Source organism: Artibeus jamaicensis, unplaced genomic scaffold (genome assembly GCF_021234435.1).
Source record: "Artibeus jamaicensis isolate MK-2021 breed Jamaican fruit bat unplaced genomic scaffold, CSHL_Jam_final contig_252, whole genome shotgun sequence".
NCBI classification, from domain to species: domain Eukaryota; kingdom Metazoa; phylum Chordata; class Mammalia; order Chiroptera; family Phyllostomidae; genus Artibeus; species Artibeus jamaicensis.
In genome coordinates, this window is record NW_026521538.1 from 2,727,242 (window position 1) to 2,751,925 (window position 24,684).

Here is a 24,684-nt window from a genome sequence, read left to right on the forward strand (position 1 = left end):
TGACTTGGACAATACCGATATCTGCGCCAGCATTTATTGAGCCCCTGTCCCATGTCCAGCGGCCCTCACACCTGGAAAGGGAGGCGCTGCCACTCCGCACGTGGGGAGACAGGCTGGGTTTGGGAGACCTGCCCAGAGCCGTGGACAGGAAGTGGCAGAGAATTCAACCCCAGCCAGTGCAGGCCCTTCCGTGTGGGGAGGCAACAGCTTCCGGAGGAAGCCCTTCCTCCCTCCAACAAAGGCACAGGCAGGTGTCTTCGGACACGGCCGGCACTGGGGACCTGCCCCCTGGGGCCAGATGGAGAGGCAGCCCTGCGCCTCACAGCCACTGCTGTTTTGTGGAGACCGAAGGAGCCTCCTGGCTGCCGTCCTCTGCAAGACAAAGAGTCTGGGGGTTTGGTCACTGCCTAGAGTGTGGCTGTACTGGGTGAAGCTTCTTCAAGAAATTGTACTGGGAGGGAACATAAGAAAACAAAGAAAAAAAAAGAAAAGAAATCCTGGGCTGCCCTGGTGACCATCCCATCCTCAGGTGGCCTCCTTGGACAGAAAGGCTCTTGCCGGGAATGTCTGCAAGTGGGGGTGGGGGTGCAGAACCGGGGAGCACAGGCCCCTGCAGTGGGCAGTCGGCCGGGCCTACAGCAGGGGCACGCGGGAGGCCTCCCACAGGCGCCGGGCCAGCTCGCCCGCCTGCTGCACCAGCATGTCTAAGGGGATGACCGACAGGTGGAGGGCCAGCAGCTCGTGACACCTGACAGTCTCGGCGGGGTGGCCCTTGCTGTAGTAGCGCAGGAGCTTCCTGTGGGGAGAAAAGGGGGGACGGGATTCAGGAGCGAGGCCACGGCCTCCCCCACAGCCAGCGACCTCTTCCGGCGCCTTGCAAGGACCATCACCGTGCCGGCTCCCAGCACCAGGGCCAGTGAGCCCACCCAGCCCCCGCTGACCTAACCACACGAGGCCCAGCCCTGGGCTGCCACGGTCCACCCCTGTGGGCTCTCAGTCCTGTGTGGGGTGTGCTGACGACGGTGTTCTAGCCAAGACGCCGCAGCGCTGCAAAGTTCTGGGCTGCAGCACCCACGTCGCAGGCGCCGCCCAGAGGGTGCCAAGGGCACAGTGGGAGAAGCCCGAACGTGCCGCACCCGCTGCCCTCTCCCGGGAGGCTGAGACGCTTCTGCACAGGTTTCTAGCTTATCTGAGTCGGGGGGGCGGGTCCTGAGGAGGGGCTGCCACTGATCACCCAGCACCTGTGCAGCCTCGGCCCCGACGGCCCCGACGGCCCCGACGACCTTCCGAATGAGCGTCACCTGTAGTAGTCTCCGCCCAGCACGCCCACGGGGACCGAGTCGTCGGAAAGAACAGGCACCTCGATGATCTGGAGTTTGTACCCCTGAGGAAGGAGGAGGAGGCTCATGACTGGGTGGGCGGCGGGTGTGGTGGGTCAGGCGCCCCAGATTCGGGGCCGGCGCAGCCCCGCCCAGTGTGTGTGGTGCTGGGGAAGCCCGTGGCCCTTTCACCTCGCTTTCTCTCCTGTGAAGGGGGGTAACAGTAACTCCCAGTGACCATCACAAAGAATGCGTGTGAGCTCTGAGCACTGTGCCTGCCGGCAGTAGCCCTCACTGCCGGGGATGGATGGACCTGGGTCCGCGTGCTCAGGAGGGCCCCAGGGAGGGGGACCCAGGAGGTGTCCCGAAGAGCAAAGCATCGAAAGGCCCGTCTCTCTTTGAAAACACTGGGAACTCCTGGGGTGGGGCCTGGAGGGGAGGGAATCGAGATCCACTGGCCCCCCTGGGAGCCAGGCCCCTCACGGGCTCCTCAGAAAGCTCACGTGGAGCTGTGGGGCCCGCCCTGCAGGCGGGCAGGTGTGCTGGGCAGTGCTGAGTGGCCGCTCATGACGGTGCAGGGGCAGCTTCCCTTTAGCCTGTTTCTACGGGGCCAACCAAACAGGAGTCCTGAGGACACAGAGCAAAGACAGCAGCAGCCCGCAGGCCCAGTGAGCTGAGCCCAGGACCACAGTGACCCCGCTGTGATGTCTGGCCTCCAGATCACCAGTGTCTCCGGGGTGTGGAGTGGGGTCAGTGATACCTGCCCCAGCCATTGGGTGGGGCTGTGTGGATGTGGGGTCGTGAGGACAGGGGCGAGAGGCTCCAGTGCCTGTACTGTGGAAAGGGATGGGCCACTGCCTCGGGGTCCCCTCTCGCCACAAGCAGAGAAAGAGTAGGTATGGGGTGGGGGGACAGGAGAGCGGGGACCAGGGGCATGTACGGGGTAGAAGAACCGACCCTCGGGAGCTGGGATAAGGACGAACGCACCGGTGCCACGTGAGGAGGAAACAAGGAGGAACAGAACAGGAGGGCAAACGAAGGAGGAGGGAGAGCGAGAGAAACCGGCACGATGGGGACGGTGCAGATGGTGACTCCCCAGGCCCCGGGCGGCCCCGCAGCACCAGTGAGACCTGCAGCTGCACCCGCAACTTCACCTGGTGCAGGCTGCTGGGCTGCTCTGGGCCTCGGTTTACCCGGCTCTCCCGTGGGAGTGAGGGTGCCATGCTTCCTAAGTGTAGTGGCCCCTGAGGAAGCTCGTGGTCTGAGCAGCCTTCCTCACAGGGGCCTGCGTCCCTCAGTCCACACGGGGCCTGCACACCGCCTTGAACAGCAGCGTGAGGTTTCCAGACCACTGGGTGGAAGGGTCTAAAGCTGGTGTGAAAGTGGGACCTCTGGGTCCTGGGTCCCAACCAGCCTGGCTTATCTGTCGGCTCCACCAGGGGCAAGAGATGAAGAGGCAGACCGAACACAGTCCACAGGAAGCAGCTACAAGTTGCAGGAAAGGAAAGCCACACCCACCATCTCGTTCTGGAACCACAGGAAGTAGGAGCAGTAGAAGTCGCCCTCCTGGAAGAGCAGCGTGGTGTAGCCCTTCTGCAGGTATCGGCGTGCCAGCCGGATCAGAGACCAGACCTGTGCAGGGAGGAGAGAGCGCTCAGCACTGGGGGAGAGAGGTCGGCCCTTCCCCACGGCAGGGGCGGAGCTCAGGCTCTCGCCTCCCTCCCTGGGCAGAGCAGCACCCAGGGAGGAGCTCCGCGGAGGCCGGGCCTGTCCACTCCCGGCCTCCCTGAGCGCCCAGGCGCCGCCTTGGCTCAGGCAGGAGCTCCGTCACAGATCCGTGCTGGGTGGACAAGGCTGCTACCCCTGCAGTTACGATGACGATAAACGTACATAAAAACACTTCACATAACTTGGCTCTACACACCAACTACAAATTGGCAAACTCATCCTTCAGGTCAGAAAGCAGCCAAGGACAATGTTAGTACAGTAGGAGATGAAGGGTGGCCACCTAGAAACCCCTCTCGCCGTTGGGGGCCAACCAGTCACTGGTCCCCTCCTGGATGGGACCCTCTGGTACACACAGGTTCTAGGCCGGGAAGGTGCTGGTGAGGTGGGTGAATACGCAGAGCCCCCTGATCCCAGTGCGCCCTCTGCTGCAGGGGCGAGGCCCGAACGAGGCTCACCAAGGGGCCTGATCGAAGCACGGTGCTCAAGGACTGGGTGACCGAGTCGCCCTCTGCCACGCTCCGGCCTCATTCAAGGGCTGCCTGTGCACTGTCTGGGGGCAGCTGCCCCACCCCCGGCCTGATGAGCCCTCTCACCGAGTAGCAGCGTGGAAGGCAGACATGATTCACTCCAAACCTGCCCACAGCGTAATGTCTAATTACAGCTGCAAACAAATACATGGATTCGCTGTGTTCTCAGGAAAGCAATTTGACAAGACGTATCAATAACCTTAAAAACATTCCTCCCATTTGACTTAGTAATTCCATTTCTGGGAGAAAAACAATCGGAGACGAGGACAAAGACAGATGCACACAGGTGTGTGCCCCGTAATTATTACAACAGTGAAAGCCTGGCAATGATCTCCGTGCTCAACACTGGTGAGACGGCTAAGTAAATTACGTTGCAGTCACATGACAGACCATCGTGGAGCTGTTAAAAATCACGTTTATAAAGAATCAGTGACACGAGGAAACACACCTGATAGAAAAGCCAGGGAAAGTGCGGTAAACAGGACTGTGCAGACAGAAAGGGCTCAACCAAACCCCGCCCAGAAGGACGGCGTGGGGAGGGGGAGGGGGAAGCTGCCTGTGTCCGGAAAGAGGGACGTGATGATGGAGGGGGAGGAGGAGGGGGAGGAGGAGGAGGAGGAGGAAGAAAGTGCTCAGTAAGTCCCACCTCTAGGTGGTGCCACACGTGGCGCTAATGCTCTGCCCGCACCACTCCGTTCGTCTGTGACCTCTGTGGGGACTCCAGTGTCACCATCCTCTTTCACAGACGAGGAAACTGAATTTACACTAAGTGACACCCCAGCCACAGGGCCGGTGAGAGCCAGTGTGGGGTTCCAACAGACCCCGCGTCACCTGCCTGGTTCCAACCTCTTGGACACACTTCATTCGGATGCAGAAACAGCGGTTGTGTGTGTCTGTGTGTGTACATACAGTTTAAACGTGGCCGAGGGTCTGCCCTTCTCATCAAAAATGCTAGTTTGCCAGGAAGAAGGGTCAAAGAGAAAGAAGAATCCCCAGAGAAGGCTTCCTTGGTGGAAATGACCTAGTGTGAAGTTCTGATAGGCAAATTAAGCTGTGTTCCTACTTTCTGTTTTATTTAATTCAACAAACATTTACGGGGCCTCTATGGCTGCCAGGCACTAAGGTGGGCTCTGGCCACTCCTCCCTCTGACCTTGCTGCCCAGGCTCTGCTAATCCGGGGCATTAGCAAACGCCCGGGCACTGACCGAGGCCCGCATGGCCCTGGGTGCCAACCTGGGCCCTAGGGTGACAGGGACAAGCCGCTCTCCTTTGGAGCGAATATCATCGGAGGAACAGCGGGGGCATGGGGGGCGGTGCTTCAGGACCTCCAGGAGCTCTGAGGGTTCGGGGACACCCCTCCCAGGCAGGGGTCAGGCAGCACCCCAGGTCTGCCTGCCGGCGGCAGTTACCTTGGTTCTGATAAAGGCAGCCAGGGGCCCCTTGCCCAGCTCCGACGAGGTCCTTTCACTGCTGCTGAGAGAAGGGGCCACCATCTGGCCGGTCGTGCGGTCCACGTGGATGAAGTGCACCAGGCCCGGGAAGTCTTCCAGGTAGGTTAGGGTCTGAGTTAAGGTGCTCATAGGCCAGGAACCAGGGAGGGTGCTTCTCTGTCCCTGACCCAGGCCCCTACAAGGCTCAGCAGTGGGCCAGAGGCTGGGCCTGCCACGCCCACCCCTCCCCGCAGGTTACCGTCTCAGCCGGCCCTTCGGGCCCCTCTCCCAGACTTCCCTTTACTTCCGAACCCCAACCCTGAGAGGTTCTAACATGCAAGCACAGTGCATCCCTGACCCTAGCACATGTAACACGCGGAGTTCTGGATGAAACAGGAACACGGGCTCCTATTGTACGATTTCTCTCAGCGGTGCAGGGCCAGTGGACAGGGGAGCCACGCGGGACACCAGTGAGCCGGGCCGACCGCCCAGGGCACACGCCTGACCGAGACTTTGTTCGTCACCGCACCTCCCCGAGAGGCTGGGAGGCTGGGAACAGTCGCCCACGGAGGGCAGTGGCTGATGGCTCTGTCACCCCTTTCCCTGCACAGAGCTTTCAGGGGACTGAACGCCAGACCCTTCAGAGATCGTAGCATAGGCAAAGCTGCTTCCCTGGACGTTCTGGGGGAAATCAGTGTTTGATAAAATTGTGTTCCTTAATAATAACAGGGCCTCACCAGTCTCGGGCAGTTTCTTACACAGGGACGAGGTGTCTCTGCAGGCCTTCTCAGAGCCCTCACGTTCATTCTGCTGTGAACTACGACCTCAGAGCAGGCGGGCGTGGCCTCAGACCCACCGGGCCTAGGACCCCGCCCCTCCTGGAATGCCCACCGGCAACACCTACGTGAATGGAGTCTAAGGCTTTTACAGAGTAACTCTGGGCATTCCTACAGAGCAGCGCCGAGGCCGTGATTTCCTATCACTGCTGCTCAGAGAAAAGCAGCTGAGGCAGCGGAGTACATACTGTCTCACCCAAAGCCGCAGTCCTTCAGAGAGGGCAGGCGGAGGGGCGGACGCAAGGGGCTTTTCTGGGCTGGCTCGGGGCTCAGACGGCAGGATATGACACCATGGTGACGTTCCTCCTGCTCTTCACTAACAAAAAGTCCTTCCAGTCCATCAGCTTTTCTCTGCCGAGAAAGCAGGGGAAGCCAGGGAATGGGGAGGCATGCCCCACCCCCACCCCGGCCATCGGGGCTCGGTCACCCCCATACTCACTGCATGAACATCTGGACCTGGTCCTGCAGGTGCTGGGGCAGCTGGGGGCCCCCCTGGCCCGGAGCCGTGGTCAGGAAGCTCCGGCGGTAGATGACGCAAAGCTGCTGCTTCAGCTTCCCGCACACCTGGAGCAGCCTGGGCACCAGGAGAAGAGAGTGTCTGAGTGGGCAGGGCCCTGGGAGAGCGCCCTGTCCCCTGTCCCCTGTGGGGGTCACCGTTGCCCTCGCAGTGACCATGGACACAGCTGATGAAGTGCACCTCACCCTCGTGACCCAGGAGGCCGCTTTCCCATTTCCCCCCAGTGCCATGCTCCATGCACTTGGGTGAAGTCCGTGGGATCCTGTCCAACTCCATGGTTTACTTTTACTAATAAATGGCGGGAGCGTTCCAGGCCACCCTGATTCAGCGTGGAAGCCGGGCGGGGCCCGGGCAGTCCGTCCCAGCGCTGGTCCTCACAGCCTTGCTCCTCCGCCTCTGGCCTCTCTGCTTTCCAACCCCCCTCCTGTGTCCTCCAGCTGGACCCCACTCTGCCGGCACCCCTGTCCCCTCAGAAGCGCCTTCCTGAACATTCTATCCCTCTTGGCCTGGAGCCCACCACTCACTCCCAGGACGATCCGGGTTCACTTCTGGAGAAGGCCTTGGTCTTGAACTCCTGCCAGGTGCTCTGCAGAAGAACAGGGGACAGGTCAGCTTCCTGACGATGCACCCACAGTGAGGCCCCGGATGTCAGCCTCCTGAAGGTGTCGTATGGCCCAGCACACAGGTGCGCTCACTCGCACAGCCAGAGTGGGGGTCTTGGCAGGTCTCCCCAGACCTCTGCATCTGCTGTCCACCAGGTTCTACTCTCTTGTCAGGTGTCTCTTTGAAAAGCAGTGTCGTATGCCAGCACAGACCCGTGAACGAATGCCACTGGTGACAGGTAAGTGACTGGAGGGAGGGTGGACATGGGGTGGTCGCTGGGCACTGGGCAGGAGCCCTGGGCCACCTCTTAGAGGAGAACTTGGCATTCTAAAACACTGCCGCTGCAAAACCCAGAAACAGCCTTCGGCTGCTCGAGGCCGGGACCCTGGGCCTGTCTGTCTGGGTCTGGCCCTGTCTGGCTTGCTCTGCCTCCTCCAATTCTGCTCCTTTTCAGGCCAAGTTCACGGTGGCCACAGCGACTCTCACTTGGCTCCTCAGCAGACCGGGCACTACCAGCGGCCTACCCAGGGCCCTGTGTCCCTCCTTCCTGCTAGGCCCCCGGCCCCGCTGCGCCCTGCTTCCTGCTGCTCCTGCCCGTCCCTGGGCGATGCCCCTCGTCTGTTTGCCTTGTCTCCCACCAGGGCTGGAAGCCCCCCGGGGTGGGGGTGGGCTCTCTGTGAGACCCGTCGCGCTGTGAGGGGTGTCAGGGGCAGCCGATGGCCTTTACTGAGTCCTGGGGTCAGGCTCTGGCCAAGTCGAAATCTGAGTCCCAGTTTCCCCCTAAAACAATGGGATTTATATACGCATGTTCTGCCAAACTTGCAAAAAAATGATCTGAAAATGTCAGGTGCCATTGTAAGTTTTTATTACAATTTCCTAATGGGGGGCAGTGTTCCCAAAGCTGTGGTGGGCCAGCGGCGGGCTCCGCAGCCCGCAGCCCTCACTGGTGTGGGCTGAACAGGCCCTGCCTCCTCCCGAGGTGGGCCTATGGGGGATCCGGGCCTCACCTGAATCTCTTGCCCCTTGTGATTCTTGACGAACTTGTCCATCCTCTGGCGCAGGTCGCCCATGTGCGCGTGGGACCGCAGGAAGCTCCGGGCCTCCTGCCCCTCCTTCAGCTTCTTCTCCAGCAGGGAAAACCCGTCCAGCAGCTGGTACAGGACGGGCGCCATGGACGCACTGGGGCTCTAAGGGAAGAAGCAGAGGGCAGAAGACCAGGCACCAGTGGGGAAGGTGTGCCGGCCATGGCGTTGGCGGGGCAGGTGGGGGGCTCAAACCTTGGTCAGGAGCACCATGCTGATGCCCGGCCACAGGGGCAGGCAGTACAGGGTGTGGGGCACCATGGGGCAGTAGCTGTCTTTCACACTGGCATCCAGGAAAATCCTTCGGGGGCAGGGAGGTGCTGGGGAGTCAGGGATCAGCGTTTTGAGGGTGTCTTCAGCAATCTGTGGAGGAAGAGTTGCTGTCACGGGAGGAGGTGGGGGGCCTGTCCGGCCTCCTCCCCGTGCTGGATCTACCCACAGCTGCCCATTCGCCGTCCATGACATGAACCACGGGAGCAGGCATTTTAGCTCCAAGAAATCCCAGTGCTTCAGTCCCCATGCTCTGCGGGCCCTGCTCCTGCAGCTCCAGTTCCAAGGCCTGTGTCCCTCTCAGCTGCTTCTGGGCCCCCCCCAGAGACAAGACTGGAAGCCAGCAGGGAAGGGCAGTGGGCGGTAGAGAGGAAACCAAAAGGCAGGAAAAGCGGGTGGGTGGGATGAGCGTGAGAAGCCCCCTCCCCACGCCGTCAACACAAATGAAAGCATTTTAAGGAACATTCCGTCATTCCAGCTCCCTCAGAGAATCATGACAGCCATTGTAACGGAGAAACTGAGGCATTAAATGACTGAATGAGCAAGACCCCAGTCTTACAGAAGGCTCTAAGAAAGCCTTTAGTGGGCAAAAGGAGAGGATTAAAGAGCTCATCAGAGATGCCACCGAGACTTCTCTGTGAGGAAGTCACTGTGGTCTTATGATAAAAGCAGAAAGCTGGATGCAATGTACCAGCTACTCTGGGGATTTGCACGTAAGCATCAGCACGCAGGTGATGCACTCTCGGGCAGTCGCTAACCGCACCACTGAGGAGTGAGGAGCGCCCAGGCATGGAGAAAATGCATTAGGATTCAAATCTGATAAAAGAAAAAACATATATGTAGTGTGTGTATGTATAAAGAGAGGTTTTTATTCCTTTTCCATGCTTTATTTTTGTATTTCCCAATTTTCTACCATGCATATATTTATAATCTTCATTTTGGAAAGAAAAATATGAAAAATTAAGCTGGACTTTCACTCCCAAGACCAGTGAGGAGTGTAGGGGTTTCTCAGGAGCAGGGGTCACCACTCACCCCCCACCCTGGCCCCTGCCTCTGGGCTGAGTGAGCTGTCCCCTGCTGTGCCAGCCCTGCGGTGGCAGAAGTGACTCAGAGGACAGACCTCCGAGCCCCCAGCACCCACTGCAGTATCTCCGCTGAGCTGGTGCCTGGCATATCCACACATTCTCCCCGCCCCCCAGACTCACCTGGATCTGGGAAGCATCGGTGGGTGGGGTGCCTCCATCCAGCCAGACGGTGCTGCCTGCAGGCCGCCAGTGAGAAAGTAACAACATACATAATTGGAAAGTATAAGTAACGGCCCAATAGCATGTTAAAGGGGGAGGGTGGAACAGAGGCCCCATCTCCTCGCAGCAGCTGGCAGAGGCAAGCACTTGGCACGGGCTGGAGCGGCAGCGCCCTTCCTGTCCTATCCCAGGCTGGCAAGTGCAGGCAGAAGCCACGATACCAGGGTTAGGGCCGTCCCCAGAGCCCGGTGCTGGGAGCATATGCCTGAGGATGTGCCTGGCAATGTGGGGGGCATGCACCTCAGCCCCCTCCTCACCCCCAGTCCCCTCCTCGTTTCTGCCCTCTTGCCCTGGTCAGGCCCCAACCTGGCGGTAACAGTGCCTCTTCCACAGGAGGCAGCTCTCAGTCTGCATTTCCCCAGCTGTTAGCCAATCAACAGACTTCTACTGAGCACCTACTATGTGCTGGGAACTGATCTACATTTCCCTTCCTATCATAGCTCACAAAAACCTACAGAGCCCATTTCCTATTGCAAATGCTATATGATTGTAATAATAGTGTTCTCTCATGGTTATTGCAAACAACTATCATTTATAGCCATGCTTCTCTGGGGAAAGTCTGTTCCTGTGTCTCAAACACCTGATTTACAAATGGACGAGTGCAACTCAAGCCATTTATTTATAAGCTGTGAGTCCTCTGCACCGTGGAACGGGGTTATTTATACCTCTAAGACATAAAGAACTAACCACTGAGAGAAAGGTGCAAGGGCGGGGGTTGTGATGAATGAGGGAAGGGGGCAGTGAGAAGAAAAGGGAACGTCAGCGGTCACCCCAGACGGCGCTTCTCCGAGTTCTGGGCTCGTGTAGAAGCTTAGAGAGCAGCTGTGGGCCCTGGCCTCAGGGAAATGCACAGGCATCAATGAACTGGCACGTGAGCTCAGCAGGCCTGGGCTCCGGCAGTCCATCCAAGGACCGAACACTAAGAGCTTCTAACCCAGTGGTTTTTAACTGTGGCTGCGGAGGAGACCTCTTAAAAGTCCTGATGTTGAGGCCCTGGACAGTTGGTTAGAGCGTGGTCCCAAGATTGAGGGTTCAATCCCTGGTCAGGGCACATACCAGAATCAATCAATGAGTGCATAAATAAGTAGAACAACAAATCGATGTTTCTTTCTCTCTCTCCCCCCCTTCCTTTTTTTCAAAAAAAAAAAGAACCAAACAAACAAAAACAAAAACAAAAACACCCCCTGATGCTCAGGCCACACCCCAGGCCAATCACGTCAAAGTCTCTGGTGCAGGCCCAGCCCCTGTAGTTTCTAAAGGCCCCCAGTGAGCCCACCGCGCAGCCAGGGCGAGAGCCACTGCTCTGACCTAAATCTGCACAGTCGTGGCCCTCACCCATGGCTCACTGGCCTCACAGGGACACTGCTACAAGTGCTCAGGCCAGGACTGCAGCCCCGGGACGCCAGCTTGTGCGGTCTGGCTGAAGCTGCCCGGCCGTTCCGCGGCACAGCCGGGGCCAAGGACCCGGGTCTAAGGAAGAAGCCACACGGCACCTTCCTTCCGGAGCCGAGTCCCTGAGCAGTTTCGCCTCCGAAACCCTGGCCTTGTCCCTCGGTCGGATGACGTCAGCGTCCCCTTTTCCCAAGAACTTTGGAGAGAAATGTGATTCCCGGTCGCAGTGTTGCCAGTCCAGATGCCGGCTTACCCGTTTCTCTAAGCAGTGTGGCCTTCGTTGCTTTGTTACACTGTTCAGAACACGTTTAGTTTATTTTTGTTGTTTACCCACATTCTCTAAAAAAATACTCAGTCTCTATAGTTACAGAGGCTGAATATTTGTATTTTAAATCACTGTACTTGAAATCAAACGATTACTACTTAATTTTAACTATCTGATTACTAATTACCAAAAGGAAAGAGCAGACAGAGAATACACATTGGAGAGATGAATTTTTAAATGGAATCGATTGTCATAAAAATTTTCAGCAACCGCCTGAGTGGCCCTCGTGGCCCTCGTGGCCCTGGAACCCAGGCTGCAGCTAGCTGCACAAGCGCTGCGCTCTAGAAATCGGGGGTCTGTTCCTGGGCCCTCACACGGCGGGGGGCCCACTGCACCCTAAGACGGACTGCCACTTGGCATCTGTCTCCTTCCCTCCCCGCACACCCCTGCTCCCCCCGCCGCCAGGTCTCACCTGAACCTGAACTCTGCTCTCCTGGGGAAGGAGCTGGGGTGAAGTACTCCTCAGGGAGGGAGAAGCTGTCTGTCTCCTGTGGGCAGAAGGGGCAGCATGCGCTGAGGGCTCCACCCTGGTCCCTGCTGTCTCAGCGGGGGCAGACCCTCCCCTCCCCCTCCTCCCCTCCCTCTGGGCACACAGCACATACAGTCCCTGCAGAATTCCTGGTGGGGGCGGAGGACCGAGGGCTCCAGGCCTGCGGCAAGGGGATGTTCTGGCTGCTCTGCAGCCTCCGTAGGGAAGGCTGCGACAGGCACCGGAGACCAGTCAGAGGTGCCTGACCGGCTCCTCCCCACCTGCCCTCCACTTCCCAGCGCAGTCCTGGGAGCAGAGGCACAGGCAGGAAGCCCTGGTGCCCTCACTTTCCAAGGCTGTTTCAGTTCTAGGTGGTCTGTCTAGTCCTTCTCCACAGCCACTGAAATTCCATCTCACTGATACCCAAACCACCACCGAAGACCATGAAGGTGGCTACGATGGCGACCAGCACTTACTGAGGGTTCCTTACCCCCAGGCACTGCTGGCTCCATGAAACTGCCTCCTTTATTCCTCCAAACAACCCTGAGAGGTGGATGCCACCACTGTCCCATCACACAGATGAGGCAATCGAAGCTCAAGAGGAGCAGGTACTTGGGCAGCTCATGTTGCTAAGTGGTGACGCCGGGGCTGCCTACGCCCGCACTTTTAACCAGGCGCCCTCTAGCGTCCTCCCCTATCTGAAAGCAGCAGGAAGTGCCTCACGTCCAGCCACGTGCCCGTGACCCAGGGGCCACGGCCTCCCCAGCAGCTTGCCCCACACCCGCCGGGCTGTTTCCTGGGCCGTAGCCCTGATGGCCTCCCGCAGCCCCAAGAGTGGACAGAGACCTGAGTGTCATCGGTGCCATTGTCCTCTGTTGAGCTCTCGCTGGGGCAGAGGTCCTGGACCAGGAGGATGAGGCCGAGGAGGTCAGCTGGGCGCAGGGGGCTGGCGCTGTGGCTGCAGAGAGAGCAGGCAGCTGGTTGGCACCGCCCAGCGTCCTGGCGGCAGTGGGCGAGACAGTCGGTTAAGCTAAGTCTGGAGCATAGTCCCTGCCCTCGAGGAGTTTACAAATGTGCCCGCTGATTTCATCCTTTTTGGAGAAAGGCAAGATATATATAAAACACACTGATCTTTAAACACTTGGTTGTGTTTAAAAAAATTACCAATGGGAAACCGCCAGAGACTGGTCTGGCCTGTCAAGAAGTCCAAAATTCAGAGTCAGGGTATTGCTGGGCAAAATAATTCAGAGAAGGAAGTGAGCGAGAGGGGTTGAAGAACTGAAGAATCTGAGAAGGCTCATGGCAGAAGGGGGTCTGGAAGGTTTTCTTGGCCAGGGAAGTGGGGCTTCTCAGACGGGGTGTGAGCGAGGGGCCGGGGGAGCGCGGGCTCACCTGGAGTAGAAGGCCAGCAGCTTGGAGTGCACGAGCAGGAAGGCGTGCAGAGCCTCCTCGCCGGCGCGGGCGGGGCTGGAGTTGACAGCCTGGACCACGTGCCGCTCCAGCGCCTCTATGCACAGCTCACAGAGCTGAGGGTGAATCAGCCGCTCCACAGCCTGGCCACATGCGGGCAAGGAGAGGAGCCCACGTCACCCACCACCTCTCCTGCTCCGGGCCCCGGCTGGTGGGTACGTCCACCCAGTCCACACTGAGCACAGACTGTGTGCCAGACACCTGGGAACGGGGAGACTCCGACCAGCACCATCCCTGCTTTCCTGGGGCTTTCGGTCTGCTCTCTAGAATCTAGTGGGTGAGGCACACAACATGCAAGGAAAAAGACAAAGAGCTGCGTAGGAAATACACAGTGCCGGGCTGGGAAGAGTACAGAGACCCACTTGGGTCAGGTGTGCAAAGAAAGAAATCAGTTTAAGGACAAGAAATCCTGTCAGAGAAAGGAGGGTAGGGAAGGACGCTGCAAGCAGATGGGAGAGTACATGCAAAGGCCCTGAGGTGGGGGGAACATTTCCAAGTAGTGTTGTCCAACTAATATACAGGAGGCAAGCCCTATGCACAATTAAAAACTTTCCAGTAACTACATTAAAGAGGTCAAATTAATTTTAATAACTTATTTTAACCAATATATCTAAAATAGTATATTTCAACATACAATATAAAATCATTAATGGAGTGTTTGACAGTCCTTTTTTGATACTAAGTCTTCAAAATCCAGGGTATACTGACTTATACAGAATAAGTCAATCTAACTAACAACACTGCAAGTGTTCAAGAGCATCCTGTAGCTAATGCCCACTGTGCGGGACAGCAGCTCTGCCGAAGGGAAGAAGCCCCAGGCGGCCAGTGCACAGTTGGTGCGGACAAGAGGCCCGAGATGAGGCTGGGCCAAGACAGGCAGTGGCAGGTCGTACAGGGCCTGGGGGGCCTGGGAAGGAGTTGGATTTTATTTTAACTGCATTCTATCATCTGCAAAAAGCCCTTCCTAATGTCTCAGAGCTGACCATGACATCCTTCGTACCACTATGGATTGTAATGAGAAATTCACGATGACAATACCCAGGATACTTTCTTATAGATTTTAGCACGTGGCTGATTTCTCCTCCAGGGCCGGGACTGTGCCTGCCTGTATGTCTGGATTCCCAGGGCCTGGCCCGCCTCTTACACGTAGCAGGTACTGAATGTTTATTGGAAGAGTGAATGAGTGGGCTATGAAAATGTGTTCCTGCAGACCTATTTTCCAATTTGCTGATTCTCTCTCTAGCTATGTCTCATCTATTATTTAACCCATCCCTTGAGGTTTCCATGTTAACAATTGTATTTTCATTTCTACAATAGCTACATGGGTTCCTTTGTAGCTTTTATGTTTTTAAATATTTTGTAGTTATTTTATCTTCTGGAGTAATAATTCCAGCACATCAAATGCCTTAGGTGCTAACGCGACAGGTTATGACCCCCCTGACTCTCACGGGGCTACTTCCTCATGCCCTGACGGTGAACTGTCAGCTTATGTGGTCTGCTCTTAATCTGTCATCAAAAGTGGTTATGCAGTGGCTTCAAAGTGTAGTTCCTGGACCGGCATGATCAGCACCACCTGGGAACTTGTCAAATTGTAGAGCAGGGCGCCCAACCTTTGGGTGTCTCTGGGCCACACTGGAAGAAGGAGAGTTATCTTGGGCCACACATAAACACTAATGAAAACAAAAAAAAATCTTACAATGTTTTAAGTAAATTTAGTTTTGTGTTGGGCCGCATTCATAGCCATCCTGGGCCGTACTCGGCCAGTGGGCTGTGGGCGAGACACCCCTGTTCTGGTGCCCCCCCCGCCCCCCCACTGAATGAGACACGTGAGGCCCAGCGGCCTGTATGTAACAAGCCTCCGGATGATTCGGATACACACCGGGGTGTGTGAACCCCTGACCTAGAGAGAAGCTGTCTGTCGATACAGGGGTCAGGGACAGCTGCAGACAGAGGTCACCTCTGCTCCTCAGGGCTGGGCTCCATTGTCTGCTTGTTTGGTGCTGCTTATTTTTCTCTGCTTTCCACTCTACTTTCAGCTCAGAATAATTTTGGGGGCGGTCAGAGTTGAAGGGGCTATTTGTAGAGATTTCTATAATTTACTGTGAGTCCCCAAACTGCATTTAAAAGTCTTTTTTATGCAGGAGCTAGCTGTTTTATCATAGAAAGGCCCATCAGAGAACCCAACCCTGTGGTCAGAAAAACAACCCTCTAAATGCACAAGTTTGGGGTCTTCCTGTGCCCTCACTCATCAGAGGGCTCAAAGAATGGTCTCAAAGCCCTTCTGAGCTGACACTCGCGTGGCCCGAGGGCTCTGGCACCCAGCAGTCACCTCCACAGCGAAACACTGCTCCTGCTCCCGCAGGCGGCCGTAGGTCCTCAGCAGGCTCTGGAAGCGCTCCCAGACCTGGACGCGCCGCGCCAGGTCTGGGGGCCGCAGCCTGGGGGAAGAGCAGGACAGAGCCGTGAAAAAGCTGGTTGTGCCCAACTTCAACCAACAGAGCACAGTCCTAGATCCTTGTTAGGGCCGGGAGAGCTCATGTGACCCGACCAAATATGGGGCGGGCAGGGAGGTGGCCCATAAAGCACAGAGGGGCCTGCCTTCGGGCCGAGCCTGGCTGGCGAGCGGAGTGGGATGGGTGGGGAATGGGAGCCAGGCCACTGAGCAGATCGCTGCAGTTCTCAGTCTCTGTCACACGTGGACATGTGAGAGGAAGCCCACTAGGGACCCAAGGAGGTACCAGGAAGAAGCGGGGGCACAGGATGGATGGGCAGCTTCCTGGAGGCTGGGTCCACACTCCCGGCCTCAAGAGGCACTTAGCAAAGATCCGGAGGGGACCAGCCACATGGACTCACTCCTTTCGGATGAGCTGGCCATCCACGGTGACCAGCCCGAAGTGCAACTCGAACAGGTACTTGAGCACACGCAGCTTCTGCCGCAGGTCCCCCTCGCCCTCCGTGTGGTCTCCGTTGATGGCGATGAACAGGCATTCCCCAAACTGTGGGCACAGCAGGCTGACGTCAGCTGGTCCCAGGGGACTCCCTTCACCTGCCCTGACCCCTGGGGATAGGGAGGGGAGAATCAGGTCCCAGGGGATTGCCATAAGCCTCAGCTTCTGCCTCCTAAAGGAGTCTGGACTCCAGATGAAGGAGAGGCAAGCGGAAAGCCCATGGATTCATGGAGAGAAGAGCGCGGGCCCCAGAACCACACGCTCACCAGGTGAAGAACATAGAGGTAGCGGCCATTTTCCGTGGAGAAGCAGGTGTATGTGTCTGAGAGCTTCTCCAGCATCGTCATGGAGGAGATGATGACCGGGGCCAGGAGGGTGCTGAGCTGGTCCTCCAGGGCAGGAAGCTGCAAGAGGGGAGGGAAATAACACTGCTTCAGTGTGCCACACACTGGGGACAAAGAAACAGATAAGACCCAGGCCTTGCCACCAAGGGTCTCCATAGCTTTAGATCTGCCTGGGACGATGTCACTGTTCTGACAGGGAGGGGCAGAAAGACACTGCCTCTGAACACTGGGAAGGGCCGGCCAACTAACTGTGCTGTCCAGGCTCTGAGGGTAGAAGCAAGTAAGGAATGAGGCCACATTTCCACAGTGGGATGCTCGGGCGTTTCATGGGGAAGGGCCGGCCAACTAACTGTGCTGTCCAGGCTCTGAGGGTAGAAGCAAGTAAGGAATGAGGCCACATTTCCACTGTGGGATGCTCGGGCGTTTCATGGAGAGCTGGCCGACTCGAAGAACCTCCACTGTGTGCACCAAGGTCCCAGCCCTTTGCGGCAGGTCTACTGTGGGGGAGTGCATGCTAAGAAAGGTGGTCCAAGAGGGCGAAGACACTAGTACAAAGATGTTCACTGCAGCAGGGGTCCCCAACCCCCGGGCCAGGCACCCGTCTGGGGCCCGTCAGGAACAGGGCGGCACAGCAGGAGAGGAGTGGCGGCCAGGAGAGGAGTGGCGGGCGAGCGAAGGAGTGAGCACGGCTTTGCTGGCATTGCCACCTGAGCTCCACCTCCTGTCCGCCTGCTCCACTTCCTGTTCCCTGGACCTGCTCAGCTGTGGAAAAATGGTCTTCCACAAAACTGGTCCCAGGTGCCAGAAAGGTTGGGGACCGCTGCACTACAGCATCATTTATAGTAGCAAGCAGCTGGGAAGAATGTGGATGTCTAGCCCCAGGGGAGCAGTTAAAGAAATAACAGTCCGTGATGCAGGAAGGGAATGTTTCAGTGACACGGAACACGCCTCTGACAGTGTTGCGTCTAAAACACAGTGGGATGCTCTGATATGAAACTGCATAAAAAGCACTGAAAATATTACAAAAGCCAACGTGGTTAAATTTATTACTTCTGGACAGACTGAGTGTGAGAGATTTTTCCCTCCTACTTTTTATATATTTCTGTACTTTCCCCATTTCCACAACAAGCATACTTTTACTTTTACAAGCTTGTCCCCCATCTACCCTCTCTGCCTTCCAAAATAAGGAACAAAACAAGTAAAAGCAAAGAGACTGGACAGATTAGTTGAAAATCTGTGAACAGCACGGGACGAAGCCAGCGGAAAGGTCAGAGCGCACATTCACAGCACTGGGGTGAGAAGAAAGGAGGCAAACAGCCCACCTTCTCCGAGCGGATTTCGGGAGACGGGCCTGAACGAGGAAGAAAACGAAGTCCCTGCCTTGGGCTGCTGCAGTCGGTCTCAGCACGAGGAACTGAGCGGGACCCTGCCTTGAAAAGCAGGCAACCGGCCAGCAGCCACGGGCAGCGCTGAAACCATGAGCGGGGCACCGCGGGGCACCGCGTGCGGTCCTCCCACGTTCCCAACACTCCGGGACCAAGGCCCTGTGCGGCTGCTGCCCCATCTGCCAGTGAGGCTGACGCACTGGCTCCTAATCCTCACTCAGGTCCCAGCTCCGACAGCCCCTCCCCGGTCCACCCTCAGGCCACCCGGCCCCGTCACTCCCGAGTTATCTTTCTCCGACGTCACAGTGTTTCCTTGGTTCACTGCACGTCTTCCCTCCTTCGCCTCTAATTCCATGAGAGTAGAGTCCTACTCACTGCTTTAACCCTGAGACTGGCACATAGTGGGTTCTCAATTCATTTTTGTTGACTGAATAGCCCTCCAGACAGGCACACTTTTGTTGAATTATTCACATAGCACTATTTTCTGGAACTGGCATGAATGAATTATATTAATAGAAAACTCATTTAAAAATCTTGATTGTGTACAGCAACTCATTTTAAAAGTAATGGCTGCAGGTGTAGTAGCAAGGGTGTTTTTTGGTGAGAGGAGACGAAACACCTGTGTAGGCAGAGCGTGAGGAGGGTCTGGTATGGTAGCTGGTGGAGCCCTGGTACAGCATCCTGGAGTGGGTTTTCAATCCATGGTTCTACTTTAAGGGATTTATCCTAAGGAAATAGTGAGCTGGGGGGTAGAAGCCAAGCACAAACGCTTCCTGCAGCAACGGTCACAGAAAGGCTCTCCTCCCGCCCCCGCCCAGCGTGGAGGAGACGGGGAGATGCTGGGACACACTCATTCACACACCGGCGTGCGTGTCCACGAACATATACGCTTCTGAGAATATTTAACAAAACGGAACAGCACTTCAGCCGTAATGGCAACTGAAAAAAACAGGAAACAAATCTTTAAATATGGCATGATCCTAACTATGTATAAAGATGAAAGACCCCAAAAAAAACATATGCTAAAAAGCTAATAGCTATGGGTAGCAAAATTATGGGTCATTTAGAAACGCCTTCTCTCTATTCCCAAATTTCCTACAGTTGATTCACATTATCTACAGGATCAAAAAAGTATGCTGTACACGTTAAAAAAAAACTTTATAGACTTTATACTAGCCATGTAGAAACTGAAAAATCAGGAGTTTATCAGTTTGTTCCTTTTCCCGGTTTTCATTAAAGAGGAAGAGAAAGAGTATCGGAGAGCTAGTCGAAACGACAGCTTAAAAACTAAAATACTTAAAAATTCAACATGCTGACTGCTGAAAAATGGAAGAGCCTGGTAGACAGATCTGCTTTTCCGTTTCAGGAAAGCCAGTTAAACGCCCATGACCTTGGACTCTTTGCTTTATCCTAGAGGCTGTAACAAGAGTATCTGGAGAGGCCCTGAGGGACAACTGGTCGTGCAGACATCCCCTCGCCAGAAATAAATAAATAAATAACTTTAACTCACACCTGACACCACATAAAAATTTCAAAATGGAGCATTAGACCGAATATAAACCCAGGACTATAAAATTTCAAGAAAATACAGGGAGAACTCTGTGACCTTGGACCACAACCCAAAGATTTCTTAGAAATGGCATCAAAAACATAGTCTATAAAAGCAAAAAAAAAGAGTAAATCAAAGTTATCAAAATTAAAAACTTGTGCTCTTTGAAAGATGCTATTAGGTGGATGCAAAGACAAGCCATAGACTTGAAGAAAATACTTCAAAAAAAACCATGTGTCTCCTTGGACCTATATCCAAAATACTTAAGAAACTCTCAAAACCCAATAAAAATAAGAAACAATAAATTGGTGAAAGATTTGAACAGACACTTCATTAACGAAGGTGTAAGAATGGCAAAATAGCACATGAAAAGATGCTCAAAATCATTAGTTATTAAGGAACTGAAAATTGAAACACAATGAGATTCTGTCATGAACAAATTATATTGATAGGAAGGTCACCTTCCGTTAGACACCTATCAGAATGACCAAACCTATAAGCCTGACCACAGCAAGTGCTGGCCAGGCCACTGAGGAAATGGAAGGCTCACATTCCACTCGTGGAATATAAGGTGATACAACCTCTTTGGAAAAGCTGGGCGATTTCTTACCAAGGTTAACACACACTGGCATGGCCCAGCCACGCTGCCCCAGGGATGTCCCCGAAAAGGGAGAGCCGGTGTCCACACAGAGAAAGGCCTGCAGGGGATGTTCACAGCTGTCTCGTGTGCAGGTAAAAACCGGAAACAACCAGATGTTGTTGCCATTAGTAACAAGTAGTGGATGGACAAATCGAGGCGTACTGTTGAAGAGTCTACTGCTCATCAGTGCAAGGGCATGAAGCACCGACCCACAGCGCAAGCGGGATGGACCCCAGCTGGGCCGCGGGAAAGCAGCCAGACCAAGCCAAACCCAAATCCAAACCAGTCAGTACCTGCTGTGTGGTTTCATCACAGAGAAGTCTGAAAAACACAAACTCCTTTCTTGTGACAGAAAGCAGAGCTGTGGTTGCCCAGGGTGAGGTGGGGGGAGAGGAAGGAGGACCACAGATTTGGGGGTTGGGGTGTACATCCATCTTTCTGACTGTGATGGAGCTGCAGGTATGCGCACACATTAAAGGGTATCGAACTGCTTGTATGAGCATGTTCAGGTTCGGTATGTCAGTTATTCCTCAATACGGCTGCTATGACATGTGTTAAACTCATGCTAAATGTGTAAAGAAGTGGGTGACAGCCCATTTCTCTGCCGTGCGATTAAAATTGTACGGGGTTGGCCAAAAAGTTCATTCAGTTGTTGTCTGTAGGACGGCTCCAGTAGTGTTTAGCTGTCTTTAAAACTTCATCTGAAACATTTCGTGAGATTGTATTGTGACAGCTATTGTATCAGTGTGCATTTAAAATAAAACTTCGCTAAATCGGTGAATTTTGTGCAGCCATTTTAATATTGAAGATGGAAAAAGATATGCAACATTTTGGTGTATTATGCTTTATTATTTCAAGAAAGGTAAAAATACAACTGAAACACAAAAATAGATTTGTATGGTGTATGGAGAAGGCGCTGTGACTGAACGAACATGTCAGAAGTGCTTTGTGAAGTTTCTTGGCACTACTGAGATTCTGGCCAAATAATTCTTTGCTGTGGGGCTGTCTTATGCATTAGAAGATGTTTAGCAGCAGCCCTGGCCTCTAGCCAGGAGAAGCCAATAGCGGGAGATAGCCAACATACTCAAAACATCCAAATCAATAAACTTATTGGTGACAATGAAACATGTGTCTTTTATTTTACACAAAACCATAATGGACTTTTTGGCCAATCCAATACCTCCTCTGCCCTCATTTAGTCCGGTGAGCCCTTGGGGCAGCATGGGGCGAGGTCTCGGCACTCCGCACCGCACTCCTCTGCACTGCACTCCTCTGCGCTGCACTCCAGAGCATCAAGAGGCCAGCCTCTGAGGACTGGGGTGGGGGTGAGGGGCACCAGACCACACACACTGCCCTGCTACTTCTTTGGGCTGGGCAGGAGTGGGCGGACAGGTTCTCTGGCCCCCCGCCCAGCCTTCCGGCCCCACACTCACCGCTTCCCCATCATTTCCTGGCTGCCCAAACTTCAGCTGCAGACTGTCTTCAAACTCCTTGTCTGTCCAGTAAAAGAGGACCTCTGCGCCCTCCGTGGCCACCAAGACGCACTTCATCTGCCAGGAAAAAGCAAGGTCCAGGTCACCTCCCAGCCCCCACAGCCTGAAGCCTGGCCCGAGTGATGAAGAGGAACACCTCCCGGGTCCTCACTGAGTGCCAGGCACCAGCACGGGGCCTCCTGGCGTTATTCTGCCACCCGCTCACAACAACCTGGTAAGACAGGAACCTCAGTTCCGCCCACTGTGCAGAGCGAGAGGCTGCGCAGCCTGGAGAGGCCAGGGGGTGAGGCCCGTTTCCCCGACAGTGTTTCGAGGCCTCAGACTCATTCACACTCTTTAGGGCCCCCTGTAAGACCAGTTCGGTGGTACTTATTGAATTCCCTCCAAATCTCCATGTGGTTTATTAACTCTCCTCATGGTGTTTCCAGCACAGTGAAAAAGAGGATGCGGCCTATTTCTGCAGCCTGGCTAAGCACAAGGCGGAGACTGGGCGAATGGTGGGGTGTGAAGAGGTTGCTGGAGGAGGACAGGGACCTGGAGCAGGCTCTGGGACTCCCAGGTGAGAGCGACTCAGTTAGGGGCTTGAGGGGACCAGCCTGATGGGAAAGGAGTATGGGATTGGGGCACGGTGGGCCATGGAATGGAGGCTGCGGTCAATAGCAGGGAGCCCCTGTAGGCTGGTGAGGGTGTGGCCACAGATGGATGAGGCTAGGTTATGGAGGTAGGTCATCCTCATGTGGGACAATGAGGGCCCACACTCCACTCCTTGGTAGGCCAGAGAAAAAGTATGGCTTAGAGACACAGCACCTCACCACCACAGCAGGCCTTGATGACTGCCTGGATGCAAGGGAGGAAGGAGAGCAGGCAAGGATAACATCAGGATACAGAACTGGGCAGGGGATAGGAAGAGGGCTCTGCAGAGCCAGGGAGAGCTCAGTCCATGGCCTGCCTGACTGACCACCTCCCACAGCCCCAGAGTGGGTGCTGCCTGCCTCCATCTGCCCCAGGTAGGGCAGAATCATCTACCTTGGCAAGGAGCACAGCAGAGCTTCCAGATAGCCTGAGGTCCAGGAAGGGCTGCAGTGGACAGACGTGGGAACCAACTTATGGAGAGCAGCATAGCATCCTGTGTCCTGCAAATGCTTAAAACAGAGAGGTCATGAGGGCAAGCAGTTCTATTCCTGCCCCCACTCTCAAACCATTAGAACAGGAACCCAGCTGACAGTCATACAGATACAGCAGGTACCCGCGAACATTAATCCCCACCTGCTGTGTCCTTCTGAGCCCTGTCATTTCACTGCAGGTCACTCCTAGCCATGGCGTAGTCAGCAAACCTGCCCTGAGTAGCCCCAGGGAAGGGGCTATGACCGGCTGTCCAACAGCATGACATATTCAGATGGACAGGAAAGCAGACCCGGAGGAGAGTAGGTGTCATGGGAGAACCATGAAAGAAGCTGACACCTTGTTCTACTTTTGGCTTTGCCAAGGCACAGAAACTTCTCTGGGCCTCAAACTTCTGCTGGGAAAGGGAGGGACAATCTCCTGCTCCACCTCCCTATAAGGTTATAGTGAGAGTCAGGGAGTAACCAGGCAGGACTGCCCTTAGCAAACTGCTTTCCTACATAGATGTGTGTGTATGTGCGTGTGTGTTGGGGCGGCGGCGGAGGGAAGGGGGGGCAGTGGTCTTGATTCTTATTTCCCACGTGTTCTTTGGTCAAATCACAGGATGAACTAAACTGGTTCTAGATCTTTCCATTTTGATGATAAAAGCCAGGAATAATGTAAAGCTCTTGCCTAATTAGGAAACCAAACATTGTAAGCAAAGTAGGGCAAGAAAGGGCTTTTAGGAGTGCCACGTTTTTTGCAAGGTAACAGACTTGCTACATCGCCGGCGTGACTGGCCTTAATGCCATATTCTGAAGAAAATGGAAATGCTCCTTCTGTGAATATTAGGTTCTATTTTTCTTATTCCAAAAGGCTGATGAGAGAAGTTCACTGGTGTTATTCTCCATTCTCTCTATCCTGCGCTCAGGCGGGAACACGGGACCCCTCGGCGCCGCTACGCTGCCGGTGTGGAGGGGGGAGGGGACGGCGCCCCTTTTCACCATCCTGCCCAGCAAACCGCCCCTGCGGCCAGCCGCCGCTTCTGCCCCCCGGCAGCTCCGTCCGGGGCCCGCTCACTCCGACCTCGACCTGGCCACAGCTGGACTGGGGGACTCAGGAGGGGCCATGGGCAGAGTGCAATGAGCAGCTCGCCACTGCAGAGGGTAGGCGCTCCTACCCACGGCAGTCTTCCGGTTTGTCCCGCACTCCCCAGCTTACGCGGCAATGTCAACCCCAAACCCCCTCCAACCTCATAGCTACCAGGGGAAGAAGGCCCGGCTCGCGGAAGCCGCCCCTCTTGTAGATGCAGAAACTTTGGTTCCAAGAAGTGAAGCCCCGGGCCAGGGCCTCACGGGCGAGTGGGTGAGGCTGGGGGTGGAGCCCGCTCCCCCACCACCGGGAGGGCCGGGCCGGTACGGGAGGAAGCTCCGCTGCCTGTGCAGGGGGCAACCGAGGGCCGCCCACGGACGGTCCAAAGGTCCACGTACCAGATCGCTGCCCAGCTGGTCCCGGCCCCCAGCGCGCTTCCGGGTGGGGGGCACGTGACTCCCCATGTGACCATCCCCCCCCCCCCCCCCCCCCACCTCGTCTCTGCTGGCGGTGTAGCGACTCCGGCTCCGTAGCCCAGAGAACTGGTACCCCTGTTGCCCCTTGATCACCTTACTGTCGTCAAGGAGGGGGCCGAGGTCCAAGGGATTGGAGACCCCGTCCACAACTGCGTGCTAGGGCTTCCCCTTGCCTTAGATGAAGTGATTCCCCAGTGAGGCACTAGGGCCATCGCCATTTAGCCCCATTTTACAGAAGAGGAAACTGGGGCCCAACGAGAAGAAATAACTTGCTGAGGAGGCCCAGTTAGGTTGAGCACCCAGGTCTCCTGGTTCCCGGCTGGGCTGTTCCTCACTGGTTTCACTTGCTGAACTGCCGCTCTGGGGCAAGAGCTTCGGGCTTCG

At 55.6% G+C, this 24,684-nt stretch overlaps 1 protein-coding gene across 6 annotated transcripts; it reads right to left on the reverse strand.

Annotated features, from left to right (window-relative positions):
• Positions 1-20: 20 nt before the first annotated feature.
• Positions 21-24,279, reverse strand: HPS1 (HPS1 biogenesis of lysosomal organelles complex 3 subunit 1). 6 transcript variants are annotated; one of them, XM_037138982.2, is made up of 20 exons: positions 24,223-24,279; positions 22,658-22,773; positions 21,572-21,688; positions 16,487-16,624; positions 16,126-16,268; positions 15,602-15,710; positions 13,195-13,355; positions 12,649-12,760; positions 11,936-12,031; positions 11,746-11,821; positions 9,518-9,573; positions 8,238-8,405; positions 7,968-8,147; positions 6,882-6,943; positions 6,280-6,414; positions 6,126-6,191; positions 4,984-5,128; positions 2,838-2,951; positions 1,302-1,384; positions 21-796 (listed from the first exon to the last, which is right to left on the reverse strand). In XM_037138982.2, the coding sequence occupies exons 3-20, from the start codon at positions 21,686-21,688 to the stop codon at positions 634-636; spliced, it is 2,124 nt and encodes a 707-aa protein (XP_036994877.2). In that variant the 5' UTR covers positions 22,658-22,773; positions 24,223-24,279; the 3' UTR covers positions 21-633. The 6 variants fall into 6 exon arrangements, with proteins under 6 accessions (XP_036994877.2, XP_036994878.2, XP_036994879.2 ...); XM_037138983.2 differs by lacking the exon at positions 24,223-24,279 and adding an exon at positions 23,996-24,209; XM_037138984.2 differs by lacking the exon at positions 24,223-24,279 and adding an exon at positions 23,985-24,209.
• Between the last annotated feature and the right edge of the window lie 405 nt (positions 24,280-24,684).